This window comes from Lithobates pipiens, unplaced genomic scaffold (genome assembly GCF_037356315.1).
Source record: "Lithobates pipiens isolate NorthernLeopardFrog02 unplaced genomic scaffold, aLitPip1_a1.2 Scaffold_13, whole genome shotgun sequence".
Taxonomy (NCBI): Eukaryota; Metazoa; Chordata; class Amphibia; order Anura; family Ranidae; genus Lithobates; species Lithobates pipiens.
Window position 1 is genome coordinate 461,679,687 of NW_027507718.1, and position 18,525 is coordinate 461,698,211.

The 18,525-nt window shown below is 42.3% G+C and overlaps 1 protein-coding gene across 4 annotated transcripts in view; it reads left to right on the forward strand.

Moving 5' to 3' along the window:
• TBC1D14 (TBC1 domain family member 14) overlaps window positions 1-18,525 on the forward strand; it is a 199,422-nt gene that overhangs the window by 102,515 nt on the left and 78,382 nt on the right. For 2 of the 4 annotated variants that reach the window (XM_077477824.1, XM_077477826.1), the window contains one exon: window positions 6,186-6,306. In XM_077477824.1, the coding sequence (XP_077333950.1) occupies window positions 6,186-6,306 (121 nt within the window). The remainder of the gene's footprint in view (window positions 1-6,185; window positions 6,307-18,525) is intronic. The other 2 variants (XM_077477825.1, XM_077477827.1) reach the window with 1 other exon arrangement.

An 18,525-nucleotide genomic window follows, 5' to 3' on the forward strand; every position in this document is an offset into this window, starting at 1 on the left:
GATGCTTTTTTTTGGGGGGGCGGGAGGACCAGTGACATTGATACATTGATCGGTGCTAAAAAAATATGCACAGTCACTGTACTAATGACATTGGCAGGGAAGGGGTTAATTGTCAATCAAAGAGTTAAATGTGTTTAGGTATTGCATTGTAAATGTGTAGGGGGTGCTTGTACTGTGGGGAGAAACACAAGATCTGTCTTCCCTACTAACAGAACGGTGATCTGCCGGGAATTATCGGCAGGTTCTGGCAGATATCGCAGCCACAGTCCAATCACAGCGGGAGGGGGTCGCCGGCATGAATGTATGTGGGGCGTTCGGCAAGAGGCTAACATTTCATATATGAATTTGTGTTGTGACGTACTTGTAAAAAGTATCCTGTTGTCTTTGTATTGCTTCATGTGTATGTATCACAGATGTAATCTTTTACAGCCGGCGATTCTGTGCACCGTAAAAACAATCATAGCAGCAGTTCATCTGCTTGATCGTTCTTACAGGCGGCAGGAGGGGCCACCCTACCGTGTGATCGTCGAGCCGGAAAAAGAATCAGTTGCTGCTTGAAGTTGAGCATAGAGATTTTTGGTGACCAGATGGTCCCCAGTCATCTCTGACCATCGGAAGCCCTGGTGCGATGTTATGATGTCACATCTGGGCCGGAAGTAAACAATGCCGGGGACGTAGCTGGAAAGGCCGAGACAGTTTTTAGTTTATTTTTTTGATCTCAGTCTTTCCATAAAGAGGACCTGTCACACGCTATTCCTCTTACAAGCAAAGTTTACATTCTTTGTAATAGGAAGAAAAGCGATCAAAAAAAAGTAAAGAGAAAGTGTAAAAATAAAATAAAAGTAAAACAATAAAAAAAAGATAATTTTAAAGCCTGCTCGCGCACAGAAGCAAACGCATATGTAAGTCGCACCCACATATGTAAACTGCGTTCACATCACACATGTAAGGTATCGCCGCATGTGTTGAGCTAGAATTGTTACTCTTGCTCTAAGACCTCCTCTGTAACTCTAAACAGGTAAGTAGATTTGCCTATGTAGATTAACCACTTCCCACCCGGCCAATGCATATATATACGGCCGGGTGGGAGCCGTCTACTCCTGATAGGACGTTCAGGAACGTCCTTCAGAAGTAGCGGGATCGCGCGCGCTATCCCGATGTGCTCGTGTCACCTGGACACGGCACATCTCAGATCGGCAGGAGGGCTCTGTGATTGGCCCTCCTGATCACATGACGGCCGTGTCCAATTACGGCCGTCATGTGATGTAAACAAACAGCCGGTTGCTAGGCAATCGGCTCTCCTCTCCTCACACGGAAGTCTTTGCTGAGGAGAGGAGAGCAGAACGCTGCAGCCGACTGATGATCAGTGAGTATGAGCTGTTTTTTACAGCTTTTTACTCACTGATCATCAATCTAGTGTCAACACACAACACACCACACAGTACAAACACAGTCCCCACATATGTCCCCAAAACACACATGTCCCCAAATAATAAAAACATGTGTCCCACTAAAATCACATGGCCCAATGATTATCTGCACACATATGTACGTGATCACCTGCACACATATGTACATGATCATTTGCGTACATATGTCCGTGATCACACAAACCAATTATTATACACTTAACAGAATTTTTTTTACCAAAAACATGTAGCAGAATACATTTTGGCTTAAATTTATGACAAAATTTGATTTTATTGGATTTCTTTTCAAATAGAAAAAAGAAAATATTGTTTATTTTCCAAATTTCCGCTTTTTTTGCGCTTATATCGCAAAAAATAAAAAATGGAGTCGTGAATAAATAACACCAAAATAAAGCTCTATTTGTGCGAACAAAATGATAACAATTTCATTTGGGTACAGTGTAGCATGACCACGCAATTGTCATTGAAAGCGCTAGAGCGATGAAAGCTGAAAATTGGGCTGGGAAGGAAGGGGGTGAAAGTGCCCTGTATTGTAGTGGTTGAGTACCGAAGTTTGGCACCATTCCACGAGTGTGCGCTATTTTAAAGCGTGACATGTTGGGTATCTATTTACTCAGCGTAACATCTTTCACAAAAAAAAAAATTATACAAAAAAATTGGGCTAATTTACCTTAAAAAAAAATTTTTTTTAAAACTGCTGCGCAAATACCATGTGATGTAAAAAGTTGCAACAATCCCCTTTTTTATTCCCTAGCGTTTCTGCAAAAAACAAACAAAAAAAAAAACAATGTTTAGGAGTTCTCAGTAATTTTTCTAGCAAAAATACTAATTTAAACTTGTCGACAAAGTTCCAAAAAAGGTCCGGTATGGAAGTGGTTAAAGTGCCTCTGAATTACCCCAAATAAAGTTCAACTGTTCTAGTAGGTCTTTCCTAATGTTTTCTTAGTCGCATCCTATAGCAAAAGCCATGGTCCGCAGAGAGCTTCCAAAGCATCAGAGGGCTCCCATTGTTAAAAGGTATCAGTCAGGATAAAGGTACAAAAGAATTTCCAAGGCATTAGATATACCATGGAACACAGTGAAGACAGTCCTCAAGTGAATAAATATGGCAGTGACATTACCAAGAACTGGATGTCCCTCTAAAACTGATGAAAAGACAAGAAGAAAACTGAGACTGCCAAGAGGCCTACAGCAACATTAAAGGAGCTGCAGGAATATCTGGCAAGTACTGGTTGTGTGGTACATGTGACCACAATCTCCCGTATTCGTCATATGTCTGGACTATGGGGTAGAGTGGCAAGACTGAAGCCTTTTCTTACAAAGAAAAACATCCAAGCCCGTCTGATGAAGCCAAGGTTGAAATTTATGGCCATGATGCAAAAAGATATATTTGGCGTAAAAACGCTGCACATCACCAAAAGAACACCATACCCACAGTGAAGCATGGTGGAGGCAGCATCATGCTTTGGGGCTGTTTTTTCCAAATACCAGTTCATATTGGCACAAAGCCTTCAGGCTTCTGCTAGAAAGCTGAACATGAAGAGGAACATCTTCTTTCCGCATGACCCAAAGCATACATCCAAATCCACAAAGGAATGGCTTCACTAGAAGTCATCCTTTTCTGCTCTGCAATTCTGAAGAGAAGTGACCATATACAGTTCTTCATTAAGATCTGACCTTGTCTTAGTGAACTCAAGGACCTAAAAAATGGATGAACACAATCTGACCAGTTTGCCATGTACCGTCAAATCTTGGGTGAGAACCTCCTTCCCTCAGCCAGGGCATTGAAAATGGGTGGTGGATGGGTGTTCCAGCATGATGAACAAAAACACACGGCCAAGGCAACAAAGGAGTGGCTCAAGAAGAAGCACATTAAGGTCCTGGAGTGGCCTAGCCAGTCTCCAGACCTTAATCCCATAGAAAATATGTAGAGGGAGCTGAAGGTTTGAGTTACCAAACCTCAGCCTCGAAACCTTAACCACTTCCCTACTGCACATAGTCAAATGACATCCTTGAATTTGTGCAGGAATATCTGAATGATGCCTGCAGCTAGAGGCATCATTCAGCTATTATTTCCAGTCGGCGACTCTGTGCACCATAAGAACAATCATAGCGGCAGTTCCGCCACTTGATTGTTCTTATAGGTGACGGGACATGGTCACTAGTCATCTCCATGACAGTTGGAGGCCCGGGTTCCTGGATGTCAACAAAGCCGCCACTGCGGCTGTCGGCATGAGATCGGTGAATTTTTTTCACCGATCTCATGCTTTCCAGCTTGGAGGAGAGATGTGGAGTCTTATTGACCCCTCATCTCTCCGTAAAGAGGACCTGTCACATAGACTCCTATTCCAAGGGATGTTTACATTCCTTCTAATAGGAATAAAAGTGATCAAAAAAATGTAAAAAGTGTAAAAAAAAAAAAAGTGAAATAAAAATGTATTATTATTATTTATTATTATTATTATTATTATTATTTATTATTATTATTATTTATTATTTTTTTTATTTTTTTTACGCCCCTGTCCCCAGTAGCACGCGCTCAAGCGAATGCACATGCAAGTCCTGCCCACATATGTAAACGCACACAAACCACACATGTGAGGTATCGCCGCGTGTGATAGTGTGCAACAATACTGGCACTAGACCTCCTCTGTAATGCTAAAATAACCTGTAAAAATTTTCAGAGTCGCCTATGGAGATTTTTAAGTACCGAAGTTTGGCGCCATTCCAGGAGTATGCACCATTTTGAAGCATGTCATGTTGGGTATCTATTTACTTGGCGTAAAATCATCTTTCCGTTATACAAAAAAATTGGGCTAACTTTACTGTTTAATTTTTTTTAATTCATGAAATCAAGGTGTTTGAAAAATTATTCCGCAATACTGTGTGAGATAAAAAGTTGCAATGACCGCCATTTTATTCCCCAGGTTCTCTGGTAAAAGAAATCTATAATGTTTGGGGGTTTTGAGTAATTTTCTAGCAAAAATTTTTTATTTTTACATGTAGGAGAGAAGTGCCAGAATAGGCCCGGTTTGCCACCAAGTACTTAGTCATGTTTTGCCAAGGGGTCAAATACTTATTTCACTCATTAAAATGCAAATCAATTTAACTTTTTTGAAATGCGTTATTTTTTGGATTTTTTTTGTTGTTCTGTCTCTCACTGTTTAAAATAAACCTTCCATTAAAATTATAGACTGATCCTTTCTTTGTTAGTGGGCAAATGTACAAAAACAGCAGGGGATGAAATACTTTTTTCCCTCATTGTACAGAGTAAAAGATGGTATTTTCAGAGAATAGCAACTCTAAATTCTTAAACACATATATATGCAAAGATTATTAGTGCATATCATCATGTTCGCTGCACAGAAACAAAAAACGAATAAATACCATGGGCAACAGATCTTTCATCAGGTTGAGAAATAAGATCTGTAATACTGTGAAGCCACCCCAGGAATTACACACTCATGATGTCAGCTGAGTGTAATAAAATCGTAAAAAAAAAAAGGCCAGAAATAATTACATAAAAGGGGGGAAATCTTATATCTGAGATTAAAATGTAGGCGTCTCCATAATAGATGTAGAATGCCTATTGTGCCCGGGGATTTCTGATCTTGCAGCAAGAGAACAAGTCCATCAAGAACTGTAAAAGTCAGAGACAAAACTACAATTGATATAGAAAAAAAACTGTGACATGGAATATTACCAAAGAATGTCAGTATTATCTTTGAGTGCATCTGAATCTAGTCTACACTCTTACATAATGGTACACAAGTAGTTATGATGGTGTTCTGGATAGGATGCCAGTGTTCTGGAAAACAATGAACCTCTTTATTACAGCAACAAGATATTGTGTGTGTGATTTCATCCCATGCTGTGTGTAACAAAATACAACCATACCTGCAAAAAGCTCAATATGCAATGACTATACATTCTCAAATACAAGATCACAGTCACCTATTTCGATCGTAAACCCAGGACATGCTTTCTAACCCACCCAATTAATGTTCTCTTTTCAAAGCAGCCAAACAGCCAATTTCTGGTCTGTGGGAAGTCCTCAATCCTAACCAACCTTCTGCTAGCAAGGGTCAGGGCTTACACTGGTGAAGCATGTTAGAAAACCTGCTCTGTTTTAGCCAATTTTGCCCCTGAGCACTGCTTGCTTCGTACTGCTGTCCTCTAATACATAAATATGGAGCGTATAGTTCTTATTCATGGGCCTAACAGCCAATCCCATTACAAGGATGACTTTTATCCATTTTCATCCTGGCTCATTGTGCCACCTAAATTTTCCCGTATACGGCTCACATTTTGCTGGATTCCTGCTGGATCCTGTTTGAAATTTGAGCTGTGGGTAGCCCTGTCTGCACCACCCAGCTTGACAAAAGGTGATTTAAAAGACAACTGAGCCAGTTGGCAAATTATTGGCAGAACGGTGACTGCATCCTATCAGAATCAGTCGGTTATTTTGGTTGCCTCAACTGTTAGAATACAACCGCCAACAGGAGAGCTTCCTCTATCCACTATAGAAATTCATGTATGGCTAACTCCCCCCTTTTTTTTTTTTTTTTTTATTCTGCAACTACAAGCGCTTAATAAAGTGGACTGGTAAGCCCCCTAAATGTTGGTTACTTTTGTCACTCTCACTTTGTCAAATTAAAATAAAGTGCAAGTTAAACAGAAACCTGTGTGGTTTTTGTTTTTTCACTCATTTGGCTACTTTTTAATGTGTTTTTGTTTTTGTTTTTTTCCCCCCAGAAATATATTTGCCAGAAGAAAAAGCATCCAGACGGAAAAACCAAACGACCTTGGCTGGAAGATTTTTGGTAAAGTCCCTCCTCGTGACACCCAACAGAGCAATCCACGGCAGGTACAAAAGGTACTGCATTTCTATTTTTATTTAATTTTTTCTCCAGGGACTTCCTAATCGGAGAAGGTCCCAGCACCATAATCACGGTTTACCTGCTTGTGTCAGGGCTATGCAAAAACCTGAGATGTGTTATTGATTCTATGTGATGTACACATTTACAGATTGGTTGTATCACTGCTATAACGAATTGTAAATTCAGATGGATAATTCTTTGTCAGGCTTTTAGAATTTAGACCCCATTCATACCTCGGATAGGCCTGATGGCGTATACATGCAAGAATCCCAGTGGGGGTTCCCAGCGATTAGCTGTGGGAAGCAGCCCCTTGAAGATGATTTACATGAGTGATTACATGACCAGCTGCGATTAAGCTGCAGGAGCGGGCAGCCTTCCATTGCTGTCAATGAATCTGCCTCCCACAGCGAAACGCTGGGAACCCTAGCTGGGGTTCTCGCATGTAAATGCTGTTGGGCCCATTCACAATTGTGAGCATGGACTAAAGCAAAATAATCCAATAATAATGTACAAAGTTTAGTTAGTCATGCAAATATTTTCATAAGAAAAAAAGTATAGTTTCATAAAGCATCAATTTTCTCCTACATAGAGGCATCTATACCCAAAACCAAAAATGTTCTATATTGCAGCCTACCAATCCTGCGATGGCTGCATTTGTTTTCTTCATTTGGGCATTTTTCCAATCTCTCTTCTTGTAATCTGCCCAGGAACATCCTTCCTGTCCTAGGGTGGCCATGCTGACTCCTGCACTGCAACTATGGAGGAGCAATGTAGCCACTCTTGGACAGCAGCACTGTCTACCTGAGGACAGGTTAGTGTTTTTAGAATATTACTAGATGAGGCCTTGTTTACACTCGTGGTTGGGGTGGTAAAAACACACTGAGCTGGACGGGTGTGCATTTTGCCTCTTTTTTTCAATTCCTCTCTTCTGATGGGAATGATCAGTCTATAGTCAACAACTTATTCGGTCAATATGCCACACAGGGAGTAGATTTCAGTCGATAGTTAAAACAGATCTCCAGCTTTTAGTGTAGATTGGTTCATTTTGACCAAGCTGGTCCAGCATGTTATGAAATGTATGTAGCTTCAGTCCCATAAAGTGTACAGCTCTGTGCTCTGGAAGTGGGATGGGGTCTTCCGTTCCCACACATGGAAAATTGAGCCATGCGAGTGCTACTCAACTCTTCACAGGGAGATTTGGGTTTTGTTTGTTATAAATGAATGCAAAGATTCCACTTATTGAGCGAGGTGGGCAGATAATGTCTACCAATAACTCATCCTTCTGTTGATGGATGGCCTAAAACATGACAACCAATCTGATTGCACTCTGACTATATGTTAAATCAAATGTTGTTAATGCTTTATGCTCTTATTAAATGGGACTGTTATGATTTACATAGTATTTACAGTTAGTAAGGTTGAATAAAGACACCAGTCCTATCCCTGTACATTGCACTCTCACATTGGTCCCTACCCTCAAGGAGTCCACAATCCAAGATCCCCATTCATATACTAGGGCCAATTTTGGATAGAAGCCAATTAACCTACCTGCATGTCTTTGGAGTGTGGGAGGAAAGCGGAGTACCCAGAGGAAACGCACGCAGGCACAGGGAGAACATGCAAACTCCAGGCAGGTAGTGTCATGGTTGACATTCGAACCAGCGACCCTTTTTACTGCTAGGCGAGAGTGCTAACCACTACACCACTGTGCCACCCCATGATTACTAAAATATTTTTTAACTTCCAAAAATTATTTTTTAGGTAATTTCTTGGTAATGTAGCATAATTAGGCCTCATGCACATGGAGGTTTTCCCGCCGCATCAGTGTTTACCTGTGCAATTGTTTTTTTTTTTTGTTTTTTGTTTTTTTTTCAGAACAAGTCTTGCGTTTAGGAATTTACAGCATACGGTTAACTGTATAATACAATATTTTCTTTTTTCTGTGATCAGGTTGTAAAATATTTCTGAAAACCTTCAGAACCGTATTTGATCTGTCAGTGTATGTGCAGCCTAAATTCGAACCTCATGTCCATGCAAAACTAGAGTAGTGTGACTTGCTATGCAGACTTTTAGTTTTGGTGCTTTGTCTAATCTAAGATAAAAATCAGTGTGTTTTTTTTTTATATAATCACTTGTTTTGGTTCCTAGTTTTTGTTTTTAGTGCTGTTGACTTTTTGCTAGAACATTCAATGCCGCATGAGGTCAAAAAATGTGCCTGCCTGCTTAGCATTTGGGGCACCTGCCTTTACATGAACTTTAATGGCATCCCAGCCTTAGTTCGTAGGGTTCAATATTGAGTTGGCCCACCCTTTACAGCTATAACAGCTTCAACTCTTCTGGGAAGGCTGTCCACAAGGTTTAGGAGTGTGTCTATGGGAATGTTTGACCATTCTTCCAGAAGTGCATTTGTGAGGTCAGGCACTGATGTTGAGTGAGATGGCCTGGCTTGCGGTTTCTGCTCTAATTCAACCCAAAGGTGTTCTAACAGGTTGAGGTCAGGCCTTTGTGCAGGCCAGTCAAGTTCCTCCACCCAAACTTTGCTCATCCATGTCTTTATGGACCTTGCATTGTGCACTGGTGTGCAGCCATATTGGAACAGGAAGGGGCCATCCCTCGAACGGTTTCCACAAAGTTGGGAGCATGAAATTGTCCAGAATGTCTTGGTACGCTGATGACTTGAGAGCTCCCTTCACTGGAACTAAGGAGTGAAAGCCCAGTCCCTAAAACCCCCCCCACCACCAAATTATTTGGACCAACAGATACAAGAAGTGTGTAGATAGATTTTATAGAGGACACAAACAGTGGAGAAAAGGAATCCACAGTGCAATTAGAACTTGATTTGAAAGAGATTGGGTGTTGCAACATACCGTTGTCAGCCGTTCTGCTCGTAGGGTGTGAGAGGAGCAGGTGAATAGCACCCGAGGAGTAAATAGGACCGAGTTCAGCAGTTGAGTGAGTCTCCACACATTCAGAGAAGGGTCTAACGTTGTTCTGATGTATTAACACAAATTTGACAGTCTTTTGAGGTGAAATTTTGTTTGCTGCATGAAAACGTGGGAAAGGCAGGATTTCACAGTCAGGGTCATGAGTGCCGCACCAGGCAGAGCAATACAGGCTGTGGAAGAGGCAACCTTCAAAGACGACCAGTAATAGGTTTGGAGATTGGTAATTTAATACCCTTCAGCCCTAGCCACCAAACGCAAGACAAGGGGACGCGGTTTACCTGTTCTAGTTTTAGCCACTGTTTGTGGGTCAAGTTCCTGCATCATTCCAACGATCCTAACAAAATTTGTTGCTTGGTAGTATTTTACTGGATTGGACCAATGCTCTGGTATATTTCCAAGAGATCTTGGAAATGAAGAGGTATCACAAATGGAAGTGTTTGGAAAAATAGTAACTGCTATTTATTTTCAAAATCCGATTTCTGCCAAACCAAGAGTAAGGTTTTACTCAAATTATGAAGATTCTGCTTGCTACTCTACCTAAATGCTGCTTGGTTTGGGTGAATGATCAATTGCAACAACGGGAGTTATCTGTTGGGCAAGATTTTGGTGAAAACGTTAGACAGCATTTCTGTTTTTTCTTTTGCATTTGGAGGGTCTGTGCCTGGCCCTGTCTGCATATCCGCATCATCCATTTACAGAAATCTGTCAATGAAAGTCTAAAAGTCCCATCTGCCACTATGGCAGAGGGAATTGAAGATCTTAAAGGAGCACAAGTGTAGTAATGTCACCGCACTTGTACTCCATTGATTATTTCCTCCAGCCCCATCATGTCATAGAGGTATGGACCTGGATCTGGGGTGCAGCCTGCAGGAGCCTCTGCTTTGCTTCTCTGAAACTTCTTTAATTGCAGTTGTAATGCTTTGCAGACTTCAGTGCAGAAATCGAAAATATGCACATTTTTTAAACTTCTTAATGTGGTGCACCCCCCACCCCTCCCAAAAGGTAGAATGTCTTTTTTAAATGTTTCAGATTTTTTTGAGAATTGTTTTCAACTGTGTTTGTTCATTGTAGTCCAACTACAGATTATGGCTTGGGTCATGATCCCTTTGACATACATTGTGAACTCAGGTGGCTCACCTGGCCGGTCCTGGAGGGGTTGGTGAGACCTGTATTGAGCAGCCTAATTAGAACAGTTGACACTCCTATAAACTGCATTGCTTGTACATAGTGAGCTGTTTTAGTGACATTCCTTTCTCCACCAACATACTTTTTCCCTACTTGGTAAATGTCAGACTGGCTTGTCTGTAGGCGATGTGCACTGATCTGACTGATCTTTTTTGTGTCAATGTTGCAACCAAGGGTTATATTTAGTTGTGCTCAAAATGTTGCATACCCAGTCAGAAATTTGAAATTGTGGCATTGAAAGTATGACCGATCATGCCAAAAAACTGTCTTTAAGGATGGCGATTATGAAACCATTTATTATCACATCGTTGTTTTTAAATCATTATAACAGAAATTGCCTAAATGGCCCTGATCAAAAGTCTACATACCCTGTAATGTTTGGCCTTGGTACAGACATATGAGGTGACGCACAAGGGTTAAAATGGCAATTAAAGGTTAATTTCCCACATCTGTGGCTTTTTAAATTGCAATTGGTGTCTGTGTATAAATAATCCAAGGGTATGCAAACATTTGAGCTCAACTGTAGGTATTACATGTCCTTGTTCATGGTGTTTTATATGGAGATGGAATGTCTAAAGTTTGGTTTGTCTGTTTGGGTTCTTGCATGTCCAGAAGCATCCTACGGAAATTGTTGGCTCGTTTTTTGTTTTTTTTCCCCCATTTTACAATGATCGGAAAACTATTGAGGTATGTCCTATTCACATAACGCTGCATTCACACCTGAGAGTTTTCAGCTCGTAAAATGCCAGAAAAAAAACGCCCAACAAGCAAAACGCCTTTCATGTGGATGGCACCTGTTCACAAATGAGCGTTTTGTCACCAGAAGAAAAACGCCCTAAGCTCAAAACGGAACACAAGCTTCTTTGGGGCAATTTACAGACATTTTTCTGCCTTTTACTTTGGTGACCTGAACAAAATCAAGTTTTTTTTCAGGAAGATTTTGATGCCTTTTTGGTTTGATGAAAGATTCTAAGCTGAAAGACTCTGCTAGTACATTGTGATCGCTCCTATCCTATATACTGGCTGATATACTATATAGATATAATTAAGCGGTAGGCAGTGCTGGGCCTTATCCTTTGGTTAGGCCCATAGCAGTACTGTTGCCTGCTACAGATAAAATTCTTTTTTACTGCTTAGTACATAGACCTAAATACTTGGAACATTTTTTGATGTCTATAACCAACTTCAGCCAGTATAGGTAACCTCAGGGAACTAAAAGCCTCAGTAGGGCTTGTCAGCCATTTTGGGTATTAAAGTCCTGGGGATTGCCCATGTACGTTTTTACACTTGCCTGTCCACGGGCGCCCGCAATTTCCTCACCCGACGTTGACTCGTCCCTCGGCTCTGGGTGGAGGTGCTGGCATCTTCAGTAAGGAAATCGGGAAGCCTGGTTCCCTACTGTGCATGCGCAGGTCACGCTGTGCATTCTGAGTGGTCCCTGCTGTCTTCTGGGACATGTCTCTCCCAGAGAAGACAGCACGGGGGGGGGGGGAGGGGTCCAGATATACTGCAGCGATCTTTTGCTGGTGGTGGGAGCAAATACCTGGATTAGACGGGTATCTGCTCCCCCCTGAAAGGCGCCAAATGTGACACCGGGGGGGAGGGGAGCTGGAGAGGAATCGGATCAGCAGAAGTTAAATTTTCGGGTGGAACTCTGCTTTTGAGATGTTTAGTAAACCTTTCACATTGCTTCATGAATTAACTAGAATGACCTGCAAGTCGCCTGTTCTTCAATTATTAATGCTAGATCTTTTTCCAGTGGACCTAGTCTATATTCTTATGTGTCCATACAGTGGGGAAAATTAATTATTTGATCCCCTGCAGATTTTGTAAGTTTGCCCACTTAGAAAGAAATAGTGTTTATAATTGTTATCATAGATGTATTTTAAATGATAGAGACAGAATATTGACTAGAAATCCAAAAAACAAAAACAAAAAACATGATATGTTATAAAATTAGTTGCAGTTCAGTGTGTAAAATAAATTTTATCCCCAAGCAAAATGTAACTTGGTACTTGGTTGAGAAACCCTTGTTGGAAGGCACAGAGGTAAGACATTTCTTGTAGTTGGTTACCAGGTTTGCACACATCTCAGGAGGGATTTTGGTCCATTTTTCTTTACAGATCTTCTCTAAATCCTCAAGGTTCCTTGGCTGTCACTTGGCAACTCTGTTACAGCTCCCTCCATAAATTTTTTATAGGATTAAGGTCTGGAGATTGGCTAGGCCAATCCATGACCTTAATGTGCTTCTTGAGCCACTCCTCCTTTGTTGCCTTGGCAGTATGTTTTGGGTCATTGTCATGCTGGAAGACCCATCCAAATCTTCAGTGTTCTGGCTGAGTGAAGAAAGTCCTCATCCAAGATTTTACAATACTTGGCCCCTCAATGCTGCAAAGTCAGCCTGTACGTTTAGCAGAGAAACCTCCCCAAAGCATAATGTTTCCACCTCTATGCCTGACTGTAGGGATGGGGTTCTTGGGGTAATAGACAGCATTTTCCTTCCTACAAACACGGCGAGTCGAGTTGATGCCAAAAAGCTCAATTTTTGGTTTCATCTGTAGGGATGAGCTTTATGTTCGGGTCGAACATGAGTTCGACTCGAACATTGGCTGTTCAATCGTTCATCGAAATACAAACATTATGGGGCGTTCACGCCAAATTCAAGTGGCACGTCACTCCCCATAATGCACTGCGACCCGCATGCTTTGGCCAATCACAGCGCCATCAGCAAAGAGAGCCATAATTGGCCAAAGGCAGGGTGCCTTTGGGCAATTATGGCTCAGAGGGTTAAGTCCACACCCTACACTATATAAGGCCGCCTGCACGTCGGCCATGTGTAGTGTGTTGCTGGCGTTGGCCGAGAGAGTGTTATTTCATTTAGATTGAGCAGGCAGGTGATTCAGTTAGCTGCAATGTATTTAGTGTAATATAAATATATAGGAGGACTTCCTTATCTCTCAAGGCCCCCTTTATCCAGACAGTATCCCTGCGGGCTCGCCGATCACACAGGAAGAGGAGGGGGAGGCGGATGAGAATTGTGTCAGCATTGAGGTGGAGCTTAGCACTTGGCATCAGCAATAGACTTCAAGGGATCGTTTTTCAGTCCCCAGAAACCCATGGACTTGTACATGGCTGGGAGGAGGTGGCTATGGATTATGTCATCCTTAGTCTCACAGAGGACTCTGGATCGAATGCCTCAGCAAACCTTCACTGCATGGCCTCCCTGATCCTGCAAAGCTTGTGAAAAGACCCTCGGATTTGTGGTATCAAGGAGAGGGATCATTACTGGCTGGCAACCCTTCTTGATCCACATTACAAGGGTAAGGTTGCGGAACTTATTCAGTCTTTGCAGAGGGAGCAGAGAATGGAACCTCTCCGGGAGGCCTTGCAGAAAGGTTTGTGCAATGCGTTTCCAGAGCCTGGCAGGTTACAATTTCCTGGTCCTCCTGGACAACATGTTGCTGAGACTTCGGTCAGTCACAGAAGGAGCGGTGGAGAAGGTGGTCATCTGACCGATGCATTCAGACAATTCTTTAGTCCGCAGCCCCATCGGTTCCAGCAACCATCGCAAACGTCTGATTTACATGGTGCAGGAATACCTAGGGGCAGGAGCAGACTTGGAGACCTTTCCAACCATAAATCCACTGGATTACTGGGTCTTGAGGATGGATCACTGGCCAGAGCTTGCACAATATGCAATTGAGCTACTGGCCCGTCCTGCATCCAGCATTCTTTCTGAACGCACATTCAGTGCTGCTGGAGGATTTGTAACTGATCAGAGTGTGCCTGTCCACAGACTCAGCTGATCAAAGGTCTGATTTTTCTGCCCCTGTTCAACATGGGCATGAAATTACAATTCTTGATATAATATTTCACAGCAGGGCCCGTTTCAGCGCCCACCAAGAGTAACTAATGAGGGCTTACAGTGTTCTGGTACCACCAACACCTAAGGCACAATTTTCTGCAGAGTATATAGGACGGGCTGTACAGTATATACAGGCATTCTCCTACTTTCAAATCCAACGACAACTCCTTCCAAAGGAGGGAGACAACAGGAAGTGGGGGTGTACCCATGCCGCTTTTCTCAATTTTCATCCACATTGCCGATACCCGACATTACATTACAGCCGCAAGCAGTTTTAAATGACTTTTATTGTTTACTGTTCTAAACACAGGAAGCACTTTACAGGTATAGTCACCCCCCAGGTACTATATTTAAAGGATTTCACTTTTTTTTTTTTCCATTTTAACCACTACAATACAGGGCACTTTCACCCCCTTCCTTCCCAGCCCAATTTTCAGCTTTCAGCGCTCTAGCGATTTCAGTGACAATTGCGCGGTCATGCTACACTGTACCCAAATGAAATTGTTATCATTTTGTTTGCACAAATAGAGCTTTATTTTGGTGGTATTTATTCACGACTCCGTTTTTTTTTTTTTTTGCGATATAAGCGCAAAAAAAGCGGAAATTTGGAAAAAAAACAATATTTTCTTTTTTCTATTTGAAAAGAAATCCAATAAAATCTAATTTTGTCATAAATTTAAGCCAAAATGTATTCTGCTACATGTTTTTGGTAAAAAAAATTCCGTTAAGTGTATAATAATTGGTTTGTGTGATCACAGACATATGTACGCAAATGATCATGTACATATGTGTGCAGGTGATCACGTACATATGTGTGCAGATAATCATTGGGACATGTGATTTTAGTGGGACATATGTGGGGGACATGTTTTTATTATTAGGGACATGTGTTTTTATTATTTGGGGACATGTATGTTTTGGGGACATGTGTGTTTTGGGGACATATGTGGGGACTGTGTTTGTACTGTGTGGTGTGTTGTGTGTTTACACTGATGATCAGTGAGTAAAAAGCTGTAAAAAGCAGCCCATACTCACTGATCATCAGCCGGCTGCAGCGTTCTGCTCTCCTCTCCTCAGCGGTGACTTCCGTGTGAGGAGAGGAGAGCCGATTGCCTAGCAACCGGCTGTTTGTTTACATCACATGACGGCCGTGATTGGACACGGCCGTCATGTGATCAGGAGGGCCAATCACAGAGCCCTCCTGCCGATCTGAGATGTGCCGTGTCCGGGTGACACGAGCACATCGGGATCGCGCCGCTGCGCGGGCGCGATCCCGCTACTCCTGAATGACGTTCCTGAACGTCCTATCAGGAGTAGACGGCTCCCACCCGGCCGTATATATGCATTGGCCGGGTGGGAAGTGGTTAAGCATTAAAATCACTGCTCCCAAAAAAACGGCTGTTTTTTAAAACTTTTTTTTTTTTTGCATTGATACATGTCCCCTGGGGCAGTACCCGGGTCCCCAAAGTGACAATAACTTGCATATTAGCCTTTAAAATTTGCACTTTTGATTTTTCACGTTCGGGTCCCATAGACTTTAATGGTGTTCGCATGCTCATGCAAACTTTTGGTCCGTTCGCATGTTCTGCTGTAAACCGAAACGGGGGGTGTTCAGCTCATCCTTACTCATCTGACCACAGCACTTTCACCCAATCCTTCTCTGAATCATTTAGATATTCATTGGCAAACTTCAGACGGGCCTGTACATGTGCCTTCGTGAGGTTGGCCTTGATAGACTTGTGTCTTTTTTTCAACCTCACCTACTATGTAAGTGTGCCTTGCAAAAGTATCCCCCCACCTTCGCGTCTTTACCTATTTTGTTACATTACAGCCTTTGGTTCAATGTTTTTTTTAATCTGAATTATATGTGATGGATCAGAACACAATCGTCTAAGTTGGTGAAGTAAAAGTAGAAAAATATATATACATAAAACAATTTTTTCAGGAATAAAAATCTGATAATTGGCGTGTGTGTATGTATTCACCCCTTGTTAATATTCAATGGGCTCCTGCGCTCAAATGGGATTTTTGAGGAATGTTCTTATTTGGTGGATGCCGCAAGCACTTTCACAAGACACCAGCTCGTGTATATAGACCAAAAGAAAAAATGATGGTGCTGCGCTTCCAGAAAAATGGGATCTTACAAAGAAGCCGCTAGAGAGCTAATTATTCAAATGGAGGTATATCAGATGGTATATATTCAAACTGATATGGTAGAGGAGGGAAACTCTTCTCCCAGTGTAAAAATGTATCTGTCAAGAGTGCTTGCAGCAATGTGTATACAATGATAACTATCACAATACAAGGTGGAATTTATATCTCTACAGCATAATAATAGTGCTAAGTGCAGTAATATAAAACCACATACAGTGGTCTGACTGTAAATCAGACTTATAGGGCCGGTTCACGCTGCAGGCGCGGCGAGGCGTCTCCGACTTGCCTCGCCGCGACCTGCGGCGAGCTCAGCGGCGACTTGCAGAGGACTTCTGTATAGAAGTCAATGCAAGTCGCCCCCGAAGTCGCCCAGAAGTAGTACAGGAACCTTTTTTCTGAGTCGGAGCGACTCGAGTCGCTCCTCTCAGAACGGTTCCATTGTACAGAACGGGGGCGACTTGCGGGAGCGAGGCGAGTCGAGTCGTGTCGCCTCGCATCGCCCGCTGTGTGAACCGGCCCTTATGGCAAAAAGTGCTGAGTGCATCAAAACAAAACCAAAGTGACCAAAATATAAACAATTACTAAGTAGATGCAAACTGGTAAAGTGCAAAAATTGCAAGCAAAGTGCTAGGTGTAACAAAATGTCAAAACCATGTACAATAATCGAACTATAGATCAAAACTCTATAAACGGAAAGTGCTGAGTGCAAAATAGCAAAACAATTGGACTATATACAGCTGTCACAGTCCCGTGATAATGTCACATAGACATATAAAGTGATTCTGTGCTGAAAAGATGCATCAAAGGCTCTTCCTCCACATAGGTGATTCCACGCATAAGTGTGCACACTGGGTAATTACCTTCCCGCTATATATAATATAGCGTATATGAAGCCTCCTCATAGATGTACCAGGAGTCCCAAGGAAGGGGGTGGAAGGGGGGGGGGCCTCAGGGGGTCACTCTCAGATCTCCGTCAAAATACACTTCATCAAAGTGTTCCAATATGGCTCAGAGAATAAATATAAGAGCAACCATAGTGTAGCATGTATTTAAAATTCACTACTTTATTAATAGGTTAAAATTACTCACAAACGAAATGGGGTAAAAAGGCAGTATTTAGCAGCAAGACAATTCAAATCGCCGCTCTGCTGCGAGCGTCACTTCCGGTCTCCGTATCCTACGCGTTACGTCACTTCCGGTGACTTCAACTTTGCTTGCAGTCTCCACTCTAATCATCCCAAAGGTGTTCTATCGGGTTGAGGTCAGGACTATGTGCAGGCCAGTCAAGTTGCTCCACGCCAAATTCGCTATTCCATGTCTTTATGGACCTTTGTGCACTGATGCACAATCATGTTGGAACAGAAAGGGGCTATCCCCAAACTGTTCCCCCAAAATGTCTTGCTATGCTGACGCCTTAAGAGCTCCCTTCACTGGAGCTAAGGGGCTAAACCCAACCCCTGAAAAATAATTCCACAATGCCCCCCCCCCCCCCCCCCCCACGCTGCCACCAAATGATGGATGACTAGTGCACAAAGCAAGGTCCATAAAGCGCTGTATGAGTACATTTTGGGTGGAGGAACTTGACTGACCTGCATGATGTCTGTAACCAATTTAAATCAGCATAGGCAACCTCAGGGGACTACAAGCCTCAGTAGGGAGTTGTAGTTGCGGGGATTGCTCATGTAGGTTTTTAAGATGTAAACATTTCAGTGCTTCGTGATTAAATTAGAATTACCTTCAAGTCTGCCTGTTCTGCCTGAGTAGTTATTCTCTTTTCCCAGTGGTCACAGTCTGAGTCTGTATTCTGATACAGTCTGAGTCTGTATTCTGATGTGCCCTGGACTAGGAATTCTAATCGCTGCAAAGATCTGAAGAACCTTGTGCTAACTGCTCATGCTTCTTTTACATGTTTGGTAGGCATGATGTTAACAGCTGCACAGTGCATCCTGCTTTGTATGTGTATTTTCTTTAGCAGACATTTGAATATCATTGTTGTAAAGGGTACTATTGTCATTCTCTTTACTGCAACCTGTGACGTGTGTCACTTTTGATTACTTCTTTCTTTC